Here is a 17,311-nt window from a genome sequence, read left to right as displayed (position 1 = left end):
CTGTATCTGCATTGGCACCTCTTTCCAATTTAGGGGAAGTTTTCTTCTATGATTTTGTTGAAGATGCCTACTATGCCTTTGAAACGAAATTCTTTTCCTTCTACTATACCCTGAATTCTTATGTTTGATCTTTTTGTAGTGTCCCAAACATCTTGAAATTCCCATTCATACTTTTCTATTAGTTTGTCTTTCTCTTTGGTGGACTGTATTAGATATTCTACCTGCTCTTCTAGCTTAGATATTCTGCCCTGTCCATCCATTCTACTGGTGAGATTTTCTGCAGAGTTTTTATTTCATTAACTGTGTTCTTCATTGCTAGTAATTCTGACTGGTTTTTCTTTATTATTTCTATTTCCATATTTGTCTTGTGTTGACCTCTTTATTTCATTAAGTTGGTGTCCTGTGTCTTCTTTGATCCCTTCAGTTTCCTCTTTCATTCCTTTGATTTCTTCTTTGACTTCTTTGAACATATTTATAATCATTCTTTTGAAATTTTTCTCAGGCATTTCCTCTAACTCATTCTCATGGTGGTCATTTCTGATGCATTAATACTTTTGGTGGATTTATATTGTCTTGATTTTTGGTGTTTCTTGTGTTATATTGTATCTATTTTTGGATCTTGGGTTAATTTAATGCTTGGATTTTCTAGTTAGCTGAGTATAATTAGACGTATCTATCAATCTGATGTTATATATCTTCAGGGTGGGTGCTTAAGGTGCGAGGTGTAGCTCTCAAGACTCTCAGAGTATCTACAAAAGTGATCTTAGGTGTTGGGTTTGCCTGCTATGAGAGTATTCAAGTTGGCTGAGTGGAACAAAATACAGGTAGATTCTAAAATTTAAACATTGTACTCTTTCGATGAAAAATAGAACAGAGTGTTTATGCAAGAGTAGGTATTATGACAACCAGGTCCTCTAACTGTCCCTTAAGGTGTGTAGTGCCCCACCCACACCTTAACCCTGACAACAAGGAGGTAGAGATTTCTGGTCTGTTGAGTGTTCCAAGTCAGCTTGTGACCAAGTAAGACCCTTCCCTAATGTATAACAGAAGAGAGAACAAATACAGTATAAATCAAGAAGCAACAAATAACAAGCCCGAAATACACCTTAAGAATGGCAAATCCAATTAGCTTCTCTTCAGTCTTCTCCCCAAACTGTAACACCTCCAAGTGAAAATCTAGAATCTCTGTCCCACTGTGGGTCCCCCAGTGATGGGGAGTCCATTGAAGATCTTCTAAAGGAGCTACAGTATCAAATTGATGCTGCAGATAACAAGGCCAGATGTACCACTGCTCCTCCCGTTAGCTCGCACCCTAGTCAGAGTCAAGAAGACATCTTAGCAGAATTACTGTCTCCTACAACCATTTCCACAGAGCTCTCAGAAAGTGTGGAACCTGACTTTAGGTATTTGGAAATGGGAGATAGCAACAGCCCAGCACCAGCACCTAGTGAACTAAGCACCCATCTGAAACAGGACCATAATTACTGTAGCCCTGTCAAGAAAACTCAGTGCGAAGTTGTATCAGACTCGCTGGCAAACAGTGCCTGCATCAGAGCATTGGACTTGGAGAGTCCTATGAAGACTGACATTTTTGATGAATTCTTTTCCACTTCATCATTAACCACGTTAGCAAATGACACATTAGACTTACCTCATTTTGATGAATATTTGTTTGAGAATTGCTGAATGCTTCTTAACTTTTTAGTTTAGTATTTATTTCTAAGGAGTAACCTGTTTTGGGTAGTGCTAATTGGCACACACTGGCCTTGTTTAGTAACTAACTGTGAATAAAATTTAAACAGGTGCTTTATCTCCAAGTCTTCCCATGGAATGTGTAATCCATTTTATAAATTAAAATTCTCGGGACTGTGAGAAAAAAAAAAAAAAAAAGAATGGCAAATCCGCCAGGCGTGGTCGCACACACCTTTAATCTCAGCACTCGGGAGGCAGAGGTAGGAGGATCACCGAGAGTTTGAGGCCACCCTGAGACTACAGAGTGAATTCCAAGTCAGCCTAGACCAGAGTGAGACCCTACCTCGAAAAACAAAAACAAAAACAAAATCTGACTATCCATCAGACTTAACATATAATTTATGCTGATATGGAAGGTGTAATTAGCACTCCCGGTTCAGGACTATATACCAGGCTTATTAGGCAGGTACTGACCTGGTGTAATCCCAGTTACCTCTTGGGATGGTTTTGGTCTCAGTTATGTTGCATTCATGCTTGGCCGTCCCTCTTTGCTGCACTGTGGATTCAAGTAGGTTGGCTGGTTCGCTGGATTGCTGTTCTGTTCGCCAGTACTGGTTACTGTGATCTCCCTTCTGCTGGTCTCTGGTGCTTGCTGGCGCTTCACTGGCAGTGAGGGAGGGGAGGCTGTCAGTGGTAAAAAGAAGAAAATGGGCACCTCAGGGCCTCTAGCCACTGCAAACAAACTCCAGACACATGTGCCACCTTGTGCATCTAGATTAACGTGAGTACTGGGGAATCAAACCTGGGTCCTTAGGTTTTGAAGGCAAGCACTTTATTTAACCCATCTGATGACATGTGTTTTGTTGTTGTTGTTGTTATTGTTTTGTTTGTTTTTCCATGAGAGAGAGAGAGAATTGGCGCACCAGGGTCTGTAGCCCCTGCAATCAAAACTTCAGATACATGTGTCACCTTGTGCGTCTGAATTATGTGGGATCCTGGGATTCGAACATGGGCCCTTTGGCTTCACAGGCAAGCGCCTTAACCATTAAGCCATCTCTCCAGTCCTTGGCATGTTTTTTTGAGTGCATATTTAATTTAACCAGTAATTTGGAAACCAAGAAATTAAGGTAGTGTTTATGACAGGTTATTATTTGTCTGCTTTTTTAAAACTATTTTATTTATTTGAGAGAGACAGAGAGCGCGCGCAGGAGAAAGAGCGCTTGGGCCCACTAAGCCATCTTTCCATCCCCTTGTCTGTTTTTTTGTTTTGGTGTGTGGTGGTGTATGCACATGTATGTGTCGGAGCACATGCCTGTGCACATGCGTGTAGAGGTGTCCTCATCACTCATCTGTTTGAGATAGGGTCTCTCCCTAAACTTTGAGCTGCTTGTGCATCCATGAGCCCCAACAATTCTCTGGTCTCGTACATCCTTCCTCTCACTGGGCTTATAGACATGCATGATCTCACACTCAGAACATAGGTTCTGGTGATTGAACTTGACAGCTTTCAGCACAAGAGGCCTTCATGTTTAAGTGGTAGGCACTCTTTTTTTTTTTTTTCTTAATTTTATTTATTTATTTGAGAGCGACAGACACAGAGAGAAAGACAGAGAGAAGGAGAGAGAGAGAATGGGCGCGCCAGGGCTTCCAGCCTCTGCAAACGAGCTCCAGACGCGTGCGCCCCCTTGTGCATCTGGCTAACGTGGGACCTGGGGAACCGAGCCTCGAACCGGGGTCCTTAGGCTTCACAGGCAAGCGCTTAACCGCTAAGCCATCTCTCCAGCCCAAGTAAGCACTCTTAATTACTGAGCCATCTCCTCAACCCTATTTTTGGTACAGGTGAGTGTGAGTGAACATGGCTACACGCATTTGCAGAGACTACAGGAAAACCTCAGGTGTCATTCCTCGAGATTCTTCCTTTTTTAATTTTGAGACAAGGTCTCACTAGCCTAGAACTCATCTGGACTGGCTGGTCAGCAAGACCAAATATCCACCTGTCTCTGCCTCCCCAATGTTAGAATTACAAGTGCATACCAATGCTCAGTTGTTTTTTTTTAAATGTGCTTCAGCGTTCATTCATTTGAGAGCAAGAGAGTATGGGCTCACCAGGGCCTCCTACCACTGCAAATGAACTTTAGACACATGTGCCACTTTGTGTATCTGGCTTTATGTGGCTACTGGGGAATCGAATCTAGGCTGTTAGGCTTTACAAGCTAGTATCTTTAACCAGTGTGCCAATTCTCCAGCCCTGATGCATAGTTACAAGCAAGTCTAAACAGAAACTAACAACTTACTTGTATCATAAGCCACCATCTTTTAAAATACGACAAAAAAGTGATTGTGGAGATACAAAATGGAATCCTTGTATCTGTTGGATATTGTAGTCAACTGTTTTATTCTGCTGAGATTTGTAAGTTACCTAAAGCTAAATATACGATCTGATGATTTCTAGAAACCTGTTGTGTATGAGAGTCTTACTGTTAGTCCTTACTTACTTTCATATTAGTAGTACTTTGTCCCTCCATTAATATATAGGATTTTGTGTTCTATCATTAGTTACTTGGTGGACAAATAGAAAGAATCAAAATAATGCTGCTGACTGCATTGGAGAAACTTCCTGTGTGTTTTCTGTTGCTGGTGGTTGGTTGGTTGGTTGTTTTTGATTTTGAGATGAGGTCTCACATGTCTCAGTGGCCTCCTATTCACTGTTCAGCCAAAAATAACCTTGAACTCCTGATCATTCTGCCTCTACATCATAAGTGCCTTGATTACAAGAGTGACACTGCCATGCCACATTTATGCAGCACCAGGGGATCAATGCAGACCTTCTTGCACTCTAACCAAACAATTTGTCAGCTGAGCTGCATGCATTTTGAACTCCTTCTACATGTTTCTCCATGCCACTTTGTCTTTCTTCAGGTAACCTGTCTGGTCAAAGTGGAACTTCAATTTTGCACCCCCAGCAAACCCTACAACCCCCAGGCAACACCCCAGAGACTGGGCACAATCAGCTATTACAGCCTCTTAAGCCATCACCCTCTAGTGACAACTTCTATTCAGCCTTCACCAGTGATGGTGCCATTTCAGTACCAAGCCTTTCTGCTCCAGGTCAAGGTAAGAAATCAAAATAACCAATACCTTCAAGAAACATTAAAATGGGGATATTGTCATATCTGGAACAAATACCTAATAAGTAACTTTATTTATTACTTTTTTTATTTTAAATAAACAGTCTCATTGTGTAGCCCAACCTGGCCTTGAATTCATGACAGCCCTTCTGCCTCCCAAGTGCTAGAATTATTATAGGCATGAGCCTCGGTGTCCAGCTCTGGACTACTACTTTTCAGGAACTATAACAATGGAAACTTGAAACCTTTTGAATAGCTAATTTTGGGTTTATAACTTGGACATTAATACAAGGCTGAATTTGGAGACCAAATTCTAAGGGGTTTCTAGCAGTTTCTGAAAACAAAGTTTTTTGTGGGGGTTGGTTGGTTGTTTTAACAGTCTCCTTTATCCCAGGCTGGCCTTGCTCAAAATTACTTCGTAGCCAAAGATGGCCTTGAAGTCCTGATCCTCCTGCCTCTACCACCATAATGCTGGCATTATATCAGTACACCAAGATGCCCATTTTTTTTAATGTGGTGCTGGGGATCAAATGCAGGGCTTTGCTCATGCCAGGCAAACATTCTACAAAATGCGTTACATCTCCAGTCTTTCCTTTTTTACTTTCTTTAAAAGAAAAAAAGAATTTTCATTTTTTTTTTTTTTTACATGGGCTTGAGAGATGGCTTAGCATTTGCCTGCAAAGCCTAGGGACCCAAATTCAATTCCCCAGTATCTACATAAGCCAGATGCACAAGATGACACTTGCATTTAGAGTTCATTTGCAGTGCCTAGAGGCCCTGGTGTGCCTCTATTCTATCTGCCTCTTTCTCTCTCTCTCTCCAATAAGCTAAAAATTACAATTTTTTAAAAATACATATATTTTATTTATTGGAGAGAGAGAATGGGCACACCAGAGCCTCCAGCCACTGCAAAGTGAACTCCAGATAGATGTACGTCCATGTGCATATGGCTTATGTGGGTCCTGGAGAGTCAAACCAGGATCCTTTGGCTTTGCAGGCAAATGCCTTAACCACTAAGCCATATCTCAAGCTCCCCACCCCCCGTTTTTAAATTTTATAAAATTTTTTAAATTATATTTATTTATTTGTAAGCCGAGAGAAGGGGAAGAGAGAGAAAAAAACAGGTACACCAGGGCCTCTAGTTGCTCAAACTCCAGATGTATGTGCCACTTTGTGCATCTGGCTTACATGGATACGGGAGCATTGAACCTGGGATGTTAGGCTTTGCAGGCCTGCAACTTAACTGCTGAGCCATCTCTCTAGCCCTCTTTATGGTGTTTTACAAATAGAAGTTGTTTTTATTTCCCTCCCCTCGCTTCCTTCTCTACTTTTTTTTTAATTTCTAAGTTTGGGAATAGCCTACTAAGAGTCTGCTGCCACAATTTCATAGAAATTAGATGTTCTTGCTAATGTATTTGGTTGGTAAGAAAATGCAAGCTTGGTAGTATTATTCAGCTGAGAACTTCACTGGGAATAGAGTGGTAGAGGCCTGGTATTTTGTCTTACTTATATGACCTGCCCTGAGGAGCTCGTTCTTCTGTGTGCCGTCTTAGTGCATCTCACCACTCCAACTTCAAGTTTCTAACATCTTGTAGTTGTGTTCTGTCTCTCCTCTTCTGTTCCTCCCTGTTATCTCCCTCTCACAGGCTGTGCGAAGTTTAACTGTGCATCTGAGCAGGTGACATTCAAACCTGGTGGCAGGAGGACCCGATTTCTGAGTACGCCCTGCTTGGCTCTTTGTGTGTAACACCTTTACTCCTTCCTTGTCCTTGTTTTTCTGCTGCTTTCGATCTGATCTGTCATGCAGTCCATTTTCATTTGTCTCTTTGTGTATCATCTACTCAGTGGCTTGGCTGAATACTGTTACCCTCAGAAGTTTGGGTCCCCATGTAACAATTGGTGTTTATAGACTATTACTCCCTAGTAGAACTGTTTCTTTGGCTGTGGGTCTTTGAACCCATTAAAGACTGCACTCCACAGTCAGAACAGGTATACAGGACAGAACATGATATAAGGGTGACAGAAAACAGCCAGGCATGGAGAGACTGAGGCAAGGATTGGGAATTCAAGGCCAGCATAGGCTACCTATCAAGTTCCAGGCCAAACCTGTGCACATAGCAAGAACCTGTTTCAAAATAAAAACAAAAACAAGTAACAAAACGCATTTTGACCCCTGGTGCACTTATAGTCTGGCAGCAGGTAAATGCTTTTCCTTATTTTTTTTCATTCTCTTACAATATGGGTTAAAATATATGCCATTTGAAAAGCTGCTAAAATACCTTCATTAGATCCTTTACCATCACTCTACTCAACCATGAAGTTAGTATTTCTAAAAGGATGCCTAAGCCAGGCGTGGTGGCGCACACTTTAATCCCAGTACTTGGGAGGCAGAGGTAGGAGGATCACCATGAGTTCTAGGCCACCCTGAACGCCTTTAATTGCAGCAATTTGGAGGCAGAGGTAGGATCACCATGAGTTCAAGGCTACATAGTGAATTCCTGGTCAGGCTGGGCTAAGCGAGACTCTACCTTGAAAAACAAAAAAAGGGGATGGTTAGTATAGTTATCCTGACAAAGCATTTGTCCTGCTAACAACCACAGCCAAGTACCAGCAAATAGAAATTTTCATTCTAATCTGGTTGTAATTTTTTCACCATTTAACAAGGCTTAGGAGCAAATCATCCCATCCTCTACCTATATGGAGTTGTACAAATCAAATATGATGGTGGTGTTGGGCATGGTGGTACATACCTTTAAAGTCCAGCATTTAGGAGGCAGAAGTAGGTGGATCGCCAGTGAGTTCAAGGCCACCCTGAGACTATAGTGAATTCCAGCTTAGTCTGGGCTAGAGTGACCCTACCTCAAAAAAAAAAAAATTATATATATAGTATCCACAAATAAAAGCTAGTACCTAGGAAACACTGTAAGATCTTCCTATGATTATGCATTACCTTACCTAGTAGGTACTCGGTAGGTGACCAGTAAGTATATAGTGAAATTTTTTTTTTTTTTCCCAAATAAAGCCCAAATAAGAAAACCTTTTATAGAGTTTGGATAACAGTTAAGGCCTCAAACTTCTGGTGTGGTTATTGAACTGCTTTTTAAATGCATGTGCTAAGGCCATCAATGTTTCTAAGTATATAGTTCAGGGGTCCTTAGGCCTTTTCATGGTGGGAAGAATTTATACTCTCCTTTGTTCTCTATGAAGACCAGATCTCAAGGTACCTTTATGTGTTGTATTTAATTTCTATTTTTGTCACTGACATAATTATAATCTTCCTTGTTCCCTTGTTTTGTTTTGTATTTTTTTCCTCCTGAGTTATTCATAGATTGGTTCTACCTATAGATATCTTAAAATGTTCCCACACATATCAGTGGTCTAGGGCTCTTCAACAAAGAAAGGACTGGAAGACATTACCCAGTTTGGTAGTTTTCTAAGCATGTATGATTTGTGAACACTTTGGCCAGTAATTTTTCTTATACTAGCCTGGACTATGCATGTTACCACACTGATAAGCATTTCATTTGCATGTCCAACTAAAAAGATAAAGTACACTGACAGAGAGTATTTTGAAATTTAAAATGGGACCTGCTGGGCCTGTGATACACAACTTAAAATGGGTAGAAGGAAGGGGGAAAACAATGCTTTTTTTCTGTCAAAGTATCACAAGCACCTTTTGATTTAATTCTTTAAGTATACTCTTTAAGTATAAGCGGTATTGCCCATTTGAATAAGAAAGGTTAGATGTAGTAAATTTACCACGTCATTTTGAGTCTAAATTAGAGGCCATTTACCTGTTAAAAATACATCAGGATATATCATGTAAAGCTGTTGCGTACTTAAAAGGGTAGAGACCTTACTGGTAGTTTGGGATACATGTTCTCAAATTAGATAATTGTTTAGAAGCACGGCTTGGCTTAATGGCTCTTATTTATGTTCAGAGGTTGCTTGTTTTCCACTTACTTTTAAAAGATTTTTTTTTTTTTTCTGGAAGGGATGAGATTGGTACATGTCTAGGATGTGGAAATATAACAGCTAATTTAACTTAAAGCTGTAACGGTGGTACTAATTTCAGTGCTTTATAACAACCCAGCAGGAGAAACAGGAAGTAGGACAGAATCAATCAAATTACTGCTTGAGTATTTGAAGTTCAAGCAGTGAGGCCTGTTCTTCCCTCATCTAAAACCTTAATGGGTGTACAAACTCAACACCTGTCAGCCAGGCAACACAATCTATTAGGTATTATAAAGATGAGGATGATGATGATATTAACAGCCAGTTAGATGTATCCCATAGAACTATATCTTCATCCATGGCTATCAGGTCCCACCCATATGTGTCCCCTCCTGCTTTCTCTTGCTGGGTTTCTGTGTGCTGTTTGGGGAGTCTGTATAGATTTTACACTGATGTTTCTTTATCTTTAACACACTGCTCTCTCTTTGTGCTTCAGGGAAGATGGTGAAAAAAGTCTGTCCTTGCAACCAGCTCTGTAGTAATTATCTCTCTTTCTGTTACTTTTGATCCTTGATTGCAAAGCCTGTTATCTTTAAACTCTGAAACCTCATAACTCCCTAATTCCTAACTTCCATCTATACCCGTACCCTTCCTAATATATTCTTTAACATGCGTAATTGCTATTACTGGTTATAATTCTAAATTGAGGAAACCACCTCATAGTGTTGTCCCCATGTGAGCCTACCTTCTATGATAGTCATGGATTTGGGGGTGCCTACGTTCAGTGGGAGAGTCTTTGAGACAGCAAGCACATGCCAGGCACTACTTTGTCACCACTGGGAACAGAAAGGTTCATGCCCTTGCACCATCACATTGTGGTAGAAACTGGTGGCCAGACTGCTGGGGAGAGGAATGCGACTTGACTGGCACAGCTTGGCTCTTCAGACTGGGGGCATTTTCATTAAAATACATGCAAATAACTCAGCACCTAGCAGGTTTTAAGAGTTGAAAGAGAAGTAACAAGAAAACTGTATATTTGAGATGTTTGGCAATAAGTTGTGGTTTATAATGGTTATGGATACTTCTCAAATTGGCAGCATGGGCACAGGGAGAAATCAACACAAGTTTTTTGTGGGGGGGAGTCTATACTACTTTTTAGGTCTTTTCAGAAGAACTGAAAAAGGTTTAGAAGTTCAGAAGACCTATTATATTAGTTAAGTCTAGTTATAGTCAAGTCTGCTTTACCTAGACATTAAGCTCTGCTTAAGAAAAGGATGTTAATTTGATTCCTTTTTTAACTGGAGCCCTATTTATATTGGCCAAAATAAAAAGGTTGACTCTCCCTTTGTGGAGTATTGAATAACATACATTAAAATGAAAAGTGACATTGGATTGTAAAAGGGCCTTGCAGCAGTGAGTACATCTACCCCCAGAGTAGAGAGGCATGACTTCCAGCATGAACTCTCTGGATAAGCGGTGCTCACTCAACTTGGCTTCCCATGTTTAGCACTGCACAGCTCTGCTCACTTGTGGATGTTCTGTGGTTTCGATCATCGTGCTCATTATCCAGCAGGGTGCTAGTCCACATGCATGCCACATGCATGCCACATGCCTGCTTTCCAGCTTCCTCTTTGTCATGACTGCCCATCCTCACGGCCTATGCTTCCTTCCTGCTCTACCTTTGTCAAAGCCGTATTTGCTCTTCAAAGAAGGCTCTTTCCTGTGCTTTTGTGCTTTTCCACATGGGTTTTCTGTACTGTGGGTGTACTGACTCTCTGCCATTCCCTACATGGTAAGATCGAAACTTCACTTGAAACAGCAGTGAGTGGATCGCAGAGTGGTTGTGAGTCCTGTTGCTTCAAGTATGCACCTATGCGCTAGTGTGCTGCTTTGACCTGGAAAGCAGGAAAGCGCATGCACTTAACCCTGGCATCATTTGGATATAATAGAACCCACTGGCTGACAATTTTTAGTAGCTTTTATTTACTCTGTAGTAAATGTGACGTCAAGTAAGAAAGTAGGGGTTAAAAAACAAGACCATGACTCTTCTTTCCCTCTTCCTTAAAACTTGCCTCTTCGAATAACCATCAGTGTGCCCTCCGTCAGAGCCGAAATCAGGCAGGACACAGACTTCTTCTTCCTTTCTCATAGAAATAGAATTCCTTCATCATAACCTCTATACTTCCTCTCCTTCCACGCTCCTGCCTCAGCTGCATTTTCCTGTTGCTTCTACCCAGGAGTGCTTGCTCTTCTGGGAAGAGTGGGGAGAAGGGATGAGAATCCATGGACCAATTGAAACCAAAGTCCTCTTCAGGAAAACCATGTCTTCCTGGAGGTGAGATTCGGGCACCTCCTTCCTCGTGCCGAATCTTGGTTCTGTACTCATGGGAAATTTAGTGGTTGAAACCTTAACTTTCCAAGGTTTATATTTACACATTTCTATTTGTGAGTCCAGGTGGGAAAAAAAAAAAAAATTGAACAGAGCATGCTACTTCTTGTTACCTCTTTCTATTAAAGAATGCAGCAGGATCCACATGGCCTGGGAGCCAAGCATGGATCTCTGCATTCGTAATACTTTAATCTGCCCAGTGCACAAGAAAAATACTTCTTTCTCCTGCTTTCAACAAAATTTTCACAGCAGCAAGCCCTGTGGCCCATATATCATGCTCCCTCGTCAACATGGTGCTGGAAACAGAGCACTGGCACCCAGTTGCCAGTGCTCTGATACGCTCTGAAAGAGGCCCCTGCCCTTCATGCCCGCCACCATTCTGAGTTACTGTGCCTAACTGCAGCTACAGAAGAGAAAGCATTTTCATCGCTCTAGTGTGCCAACTCAAAGGCTAAATGACACTTTGGACTCTTCCTTTCTTGCATGGCTTCCCAATTCCTCTCCCCATTCTGTGGCTTGCCATCCATTATCTCGTGATATTGTCTCTCTTCTGGAGTAAAAACTAGACTCTTTCATGCCAGTGTTGTTCCTGTTTACAACTCTAGGGACCAGCAGCACAAACACCGTTGGGGGAACGGTGAGTAGCCAGGCTGCCCAGGCTCAGCCCCCTGCCATGACTTCCAGCAGGAAGGGCACATTCACAGATGACCTGCACAAGCTGGTAGACAACTGGGCCCGAGATGCCATGAATCTTTCAGGCAGGAGAGGAAGCAAAGGACACATGAATTACGAGGTAAGTTTTTTCTTTTTTGCCATTTTCATAATCTTACCAGACCACACAATGTAAACTACATAGCTAGTACACCAGTTTATGCTGCCACCTTCTTCAGCAGCCCCTGAGTTTTAACACTTTTGGGAAAACAAGATGAAACTTCAAACTAGTATCTTCTTACCGTTCCTTCTTGAATCCCTTGCTCCTTACTGGTCAGCTGTGCAATTTGTTTTTATTTCTTCAACATTCTGAACTAGATGTGTGTGTACACACACACAAGCATGGCACATTTTCCCAACCCTTAGAATGGTTATTTTCACCCCTCCTTGGTAAGTATAGGCCAATAAATACTACAGAGGCTTTATTCGCTAACACTTTAAGATTAAGACAGTCTCAGTTCTGGAATGGTAGAGCTGTATTACTGTTCATTTTAAACCCATGGATGGTACATCAAATTCTGACCCCTGCTGTTGGCTTGTTTTTAGGGACCCGGAATGGCAAGAAAGTTCTCAGCTCCTGGGCAACTGTGCATTTCCATGACCTCAAACCTGGGTGGCTCTGCCCCCATCTCTGCAGCATCCGCTACCTCTCTAAGTCACTTCGCCAAGTCCATGTGCCCCCCACAGCAGTACAGTTTTCCAGCTGCTCCATTTGGCACTCAGTGGAGTGGAACAGGTGGTTCAGCACCACAGCCACTTGGCCAGTTCCAACCTGTAGGAACTACATCCCTGCAGAATTTCAACATCAGCAATTTGCAGAAATCCATCAGCAACCCCCCAGGTTCCAACCTGCGGACCACTTAGTCAAACCTGGAGATGTTAACTGAGTAGATTTGGGGGCAGGAGAAGGAACGCTGAGGGGTGGGGGGGTAGGGAGGTAGCCTGTATACTAACTGCTAGTGCTGCATTTAACTGGTTATTTCTTGCCAGAAGGGAATGTTTTTAATACCATTTTGAACCCTCAAAATGGAGAGCCTCCTTTCCTCTCCTTAGGAGCAGGACAAGAAGAGCAACTTTCTTGTGGAGGTGCTGTCTGAAACTATGCTCTCCTGTTTATCTGCACCCACCAGTAAGGCCTGGGGCTAGAAGAGAACCTTGTTATCTATCAGAAAGCCACAGAGCTCAATGTAAAGCCCAACCCAGTCTGGACCTGCAAGTGGGTGGAGCTCTAAAGTGAGGCACGTGCCCCAAATTCCTTATTCCAAGAATTCACACCTTAAGACAAAAGGATAGGGAATTAATATCTGCCCTCTCCCAGAATCCCCACATTTTTCTCCTTCTTTTACAATCCAGTGAAAAATATCAGGGGACTGGGGTTGCAACTTTTTCTTAAGATAGGTCATTAGTGCTTTAAGCAAAAGAATAGCAGCTTTGACTGCAGTATTAGCAATTAGGAAAAAAAAATTACGTTCCCTGCGGACATTTAACTTTGCCATCAGTTTTGATGTGGAAACACTGTGATATACAAATGTTGTTGGACAACATTAGTTTTAAAGAGTAAATTTGAAAGGCTTAAAAAGTTTCACACACAAAAAGCTAGCTCTGTCCTTTACTTATTGAGACACTTTAACTTTTTCCTTTGTATTTTCATTGTATTAGATAAATAAATGTGAATGTAAAATTGTATAAATTACTGTACTTGAATACTTCTTTTCTCCCAGTATTGCTTGCTGGATATTTTAGTGCCTTGGACTTCTATTGCTTCTGCCGTTAGCATCAAGTTTTCAGACCCCAGGTCACCAGAGGGCATGTGGAAAGCAATCTTAAAGGGTCCCTGTGACCCCAGCAGTGGATATGCCATAAGGATACATTTTTTTTAATCATTCAACAATTTTACCTAGAACAGGTCTAAGTATGATGAGAAGTTAACACTCAGTGGTTGAAAGCAGAAAGTTCTGTTTCAAGAATAATGAGGCAGGGTGTTAAACAAAATTGGGCAATTTAAAAGATTAAGGGAGGTGTGAGCTGTATGAAAGACAAAGGAAGGCTGGAGAAGGGAAAACAAACTTGTTTTGACAAGATGTCAGATTCCTGGCTAACTACTGTCACAGATCTTGAGCTGGGCTAGAACCAACAAGAACTAGAAGAAAATAAACATAAAAAGAAATGGGGTGGTTTTTAAGGTAGGAAGTGTGGTAGTGATGAAAGGCAGACAGAGGAAGTTAATAAAGCCTGTTTGGGTTGCCCACTCTTGGGGTACTGTATTATGGAAAATGGATCTGTTTCTAGCTTAGTTAAGATTCGAAGGGGGGCTTATTTCCTACCCATTTGCCCTATGATATCTAAGTGGTTGCACGATCATAATCTATTGTGCCACTTATATTTCTCTATAATGGTCTCATGTTTTCTGCTCATAGTCCCTTTAAATAACTGCAACCAACCAGTATTATTTAGTGCTGTGACTAGTTGTAATGGGCAGTTCTGTTACTTTCAGAGCTTTCTGGAAATACTGACCCTACTTGGCTTTGTTTAAGATCTATTCTCAAAAGATAAACTAAAACTCTTAATTTCTTGGGTGCTTTTCTTGATGTATTTCCAACTTTTTACCCACCTTAATGGCACACCACAGAAGTCATCGTGATAGAAAGAGCCTGGCTATCTGAATCCTGTTCAAGGCCCTGCTTTCTGTAAGTTGGCCTATGCCCCAAAGGTGCGAACAAGAACTGAAGGTGTTAGGGATGTAGAGGTATAAAGAGCAGAGGTTTCAGGCCCTTCTACCAGTGCTGACTCATTGATTCTTTGAGGGAGGGCAAGAGAAAAGAGAGAACAGAGAAGGTGCCAAGTAAATGAGAAGTGGACTTAGGGTGAATGAGACACTTTCTACCAGAGTAAGAGGGAGCCAAATGCAGCACGCACATTGTTTTGTTATTTTTGGTTTGATAGTTCTAAGGTCTTTTCATCCATTCACAAAGATTTATTTACTGTTGATCCCCCCCCCCTCCTGTGGATGAAATAACTGAAGCCTAGAGGAAGGAGCTAGTGCTACTGAACTGTTTAAATTATTTTTGTGTTAATAGTACACTTTGAGTATCTTTTCCACATTAAAAAAAAACTTTCTGAGCTATAAATGTTTTCCTTACATTATTTAACAATGTACACTTGTTTTAAAAAACTGAATTCAATTCTAGGGGTTTCTCAGCAGCCATTAATTGTACATTTTGCACTAACTCTGGGTGTTGCGCTTCTTGTAAGATTGCGCTTTGTGCTTCAGTTTGTTACCTTTGTAGACTTATTTAATGAAACCATTCAAATAAACCAAACTTGCTTTTGTTGAGCTGTGGGGTGTCATTTCCAGCACAAATACCTTTTCTTCTTATTGGCCCTGTTTTGGGGTCATGTGCAGTTTATAACTAGATTTCTTGTTCCCAAGAGCAATTTTAGTAGCAGCCTTGCCCTGAACTAAGATCATGCTGTTAAGAAGGAAAAGGGATAGTTCTGAAGAAAACGGGAAATGGGTCAAAATCAAAGGTATGTGAGGGCCGGAGAAATTACTTAGCATATAAGGTGCTTGCCTACATGTAAGGACTCAGGTTTGTTCCCCCCAGGATGACCCATGTAAGCCAAATGAACAAGGTGGCACATGCATTTGCCCTGGCACACCCATTCTCTCAATAATAATTTTTTTTTAAAGAGGCGTATTAAACAACACAGGTGAATCAAAAGCCATTAGAAAACAAAGGAGGAGGGTAGGCAGGTATTAGCCCAATGCTTCCAGAAAAGTGACTTGATGTGGGTTCCCAGTTTCCACCACAGCATGATGATTAGTGTTTCAAAATTTGGCACAGCTCAACCCAAAATACATCTAAAAAGTAAAGCTGCATACTCATTGTTTATCTCACCTAACTACAGTGGCTTATAGCTAGCTGGTATCCAAAATAAAAACACCCACAGGTATTTTTTGTTTGCTTGAGGTAGTCTCACTCTAGCTCAAGCTGGCCTCTAACAGCAATCCTGCCTCAGCCTCCTGAATCTGGGATTAAAGGCATGTGCCACCACACCTGGCTTTTTTTTTTTTCCCCCTCTTCTTTGAGGATCAGGTGTCTCACTGTAACCCAGGGTGACCTGGAGCTCAGCCTTCCTAGTACTGGAATTAAAGTGTGTGCCACTATGCCTGGATCAAAAGATTATTTTAGTTTTTCAAGGTAGGGTTTTACTCTAGCCCACGCGGACCTGAAATTCACTATGTAGTCTCAGGCTGGCCTCAAACTCAAGGTGATTCTCTTACTGCTGCCTCCCAAGTGCTGGGATTAAAGGTTATGTATCAACACGCCCAGCCTCCCAAAAGATTTTTTTTTTTAATGTTGGTCTTGAAAGAAGATTGTGGTATTCCATATGTATGAATGAGAAATTATACAGTGATTTCCACTTAATTGTTTTCCAAAGCTTCAGCGAGAAAGAGCAGGAAGTACAGAAAGCTCTCACCATGTGGGTTGCAGGAGGGGTAAAGGCCATGTGGGAAGATGTACCCCCACCCATGTGACAAGCTGAACAGAAGGATCGGCTCTTTGAGTGTTAAGTTCTATGTGCACTTGATGATTCCTTTGCCTAATAGTTCCATGTTAGAAACCCTGTCTATCCTTCAGTCACTTCAGTTAAGGCCTTTCAGTATTAATGTTCAAATTTTATTAATGGCAGCAAAGAGTAGGAATGCTGGCAATTTAGATATACCAATAACACGAAAGTGTCTCCTTGAAAAACAGTGAGGGGCTGGGGAGATGGCTCAGTGACTCAAGAAAATGCTATATACAAACCTAAAGTTAGGAGTTTGGGACCCTTGTAAAGCTGGATGCAGTAGCACAGGTGTCACTAATTTCTGAATGCCAATGGGCGAGGGGAGAAGTGAAGTCAGGCTGGGAGTGGTGGTGCAAGGGGGGGGGGCTACTGAGTTTGGGACCAGAATGGGTTTCAGGTTAATGGGGGTTTAGAGGGAGACCCTTTCTTTTAAAAAAAGGTGAATTCAGGAGAACTGTGAAGCTTACTAGCTACTAAGAAACCGTCTCAAGGTACAAGCAAGGACAGATAACCCAAGGTTGTTTCTGACATACGTATATACATATACATGAAAAGCAAGTTTTCAATTTATAAAGAATAACTAAATTGCTCAGAGGTACAGAAGAAATGAACATGAAGAAAAAAATAAACGTGCAGAGTCACAGGACTTGGTAAGTGCTGAAGATGAAAAAGGCTTTCACAGCTTGCTCTCTCTCTAAAAAAAGTTATATATAGGACAAGCTGAGAGATGGCTTAGTGATTAATGCACTTGCCTGCAAAGCGTAAGGACCCAGGTTCAATCTCTCTCCAGGTCCCACGTTAGCCAGATGCACAGATGAGGCAAACGCAAGGCCACACATGCCCACTAGGTGGCACAAGTCTGAAG

General features: G+C 41.5%; 1 protein-coding gene across 14 annotated transcripts in view; it reads left to right on the top strand.

Annotated features, from left to right (window-relative positions):
• The window catches only part of Wnk1 (WNK lysine deficient protein kinase 1), a 156,155-nt gene extending 140,947 nt beyond the window's left edge, over positions 1–15,208 (top strand). For 7 of the 14 annotated variants that reach the window (XM_045137326.1, XM_045137324.1, XM_045137323.1 and 4 more), the window contains 5 exons: positions 4,612–4,806; positions 6,467–6,538; positions 9,271–9,312; positions 11,769–11,956; positions 12,421–15,208. In XM_045137326.1, the coding sequence (XP_044993261.1) occupies positions 4,612–4,806; positions 6,467–6,538; positions 9,271–9,312; positions 11,769–11,956; positions 12,421–12,738 (815 nt within the window). In that variant the 3' untranslated portion in view covers positions 12,739–15,208. The remainder of the gene's footprint in view (positions 1–4,611; positions 4,807–6,466; positions 6,539–9,270; positions 9,313–11,768; positions 11,957–12,420) is intronic. The other 7 variants (XM_004669145.2, XM_045137328.1, XM_045137325.1 and 4 more) reach the window with 2 other exon arrangements.
• Positions 15,209–17,311: the final 2,103 nt, after the last annotated feature.

The sequence above is a fragment of the Jaculus jaculus genome, chromosome 18 (assembly GCF_020740685.1).
Source record: "Jaculus jaculus isolate mJacJac1 chromosome 18, mJacJac1.mat.Y.cur, whole genome shotgun sequence".
NCBI classification, from domain to species: Eukaryota; Metazoa; Chordata; class Mammalia; order Rodentia; family Dipodidae; genus Jaculus; species Jaculus jaculus.
Note: the sequence above shows the minus strand (reverse complement) of the source record. Positions and strands in the feature narration are given on the sequence as shown.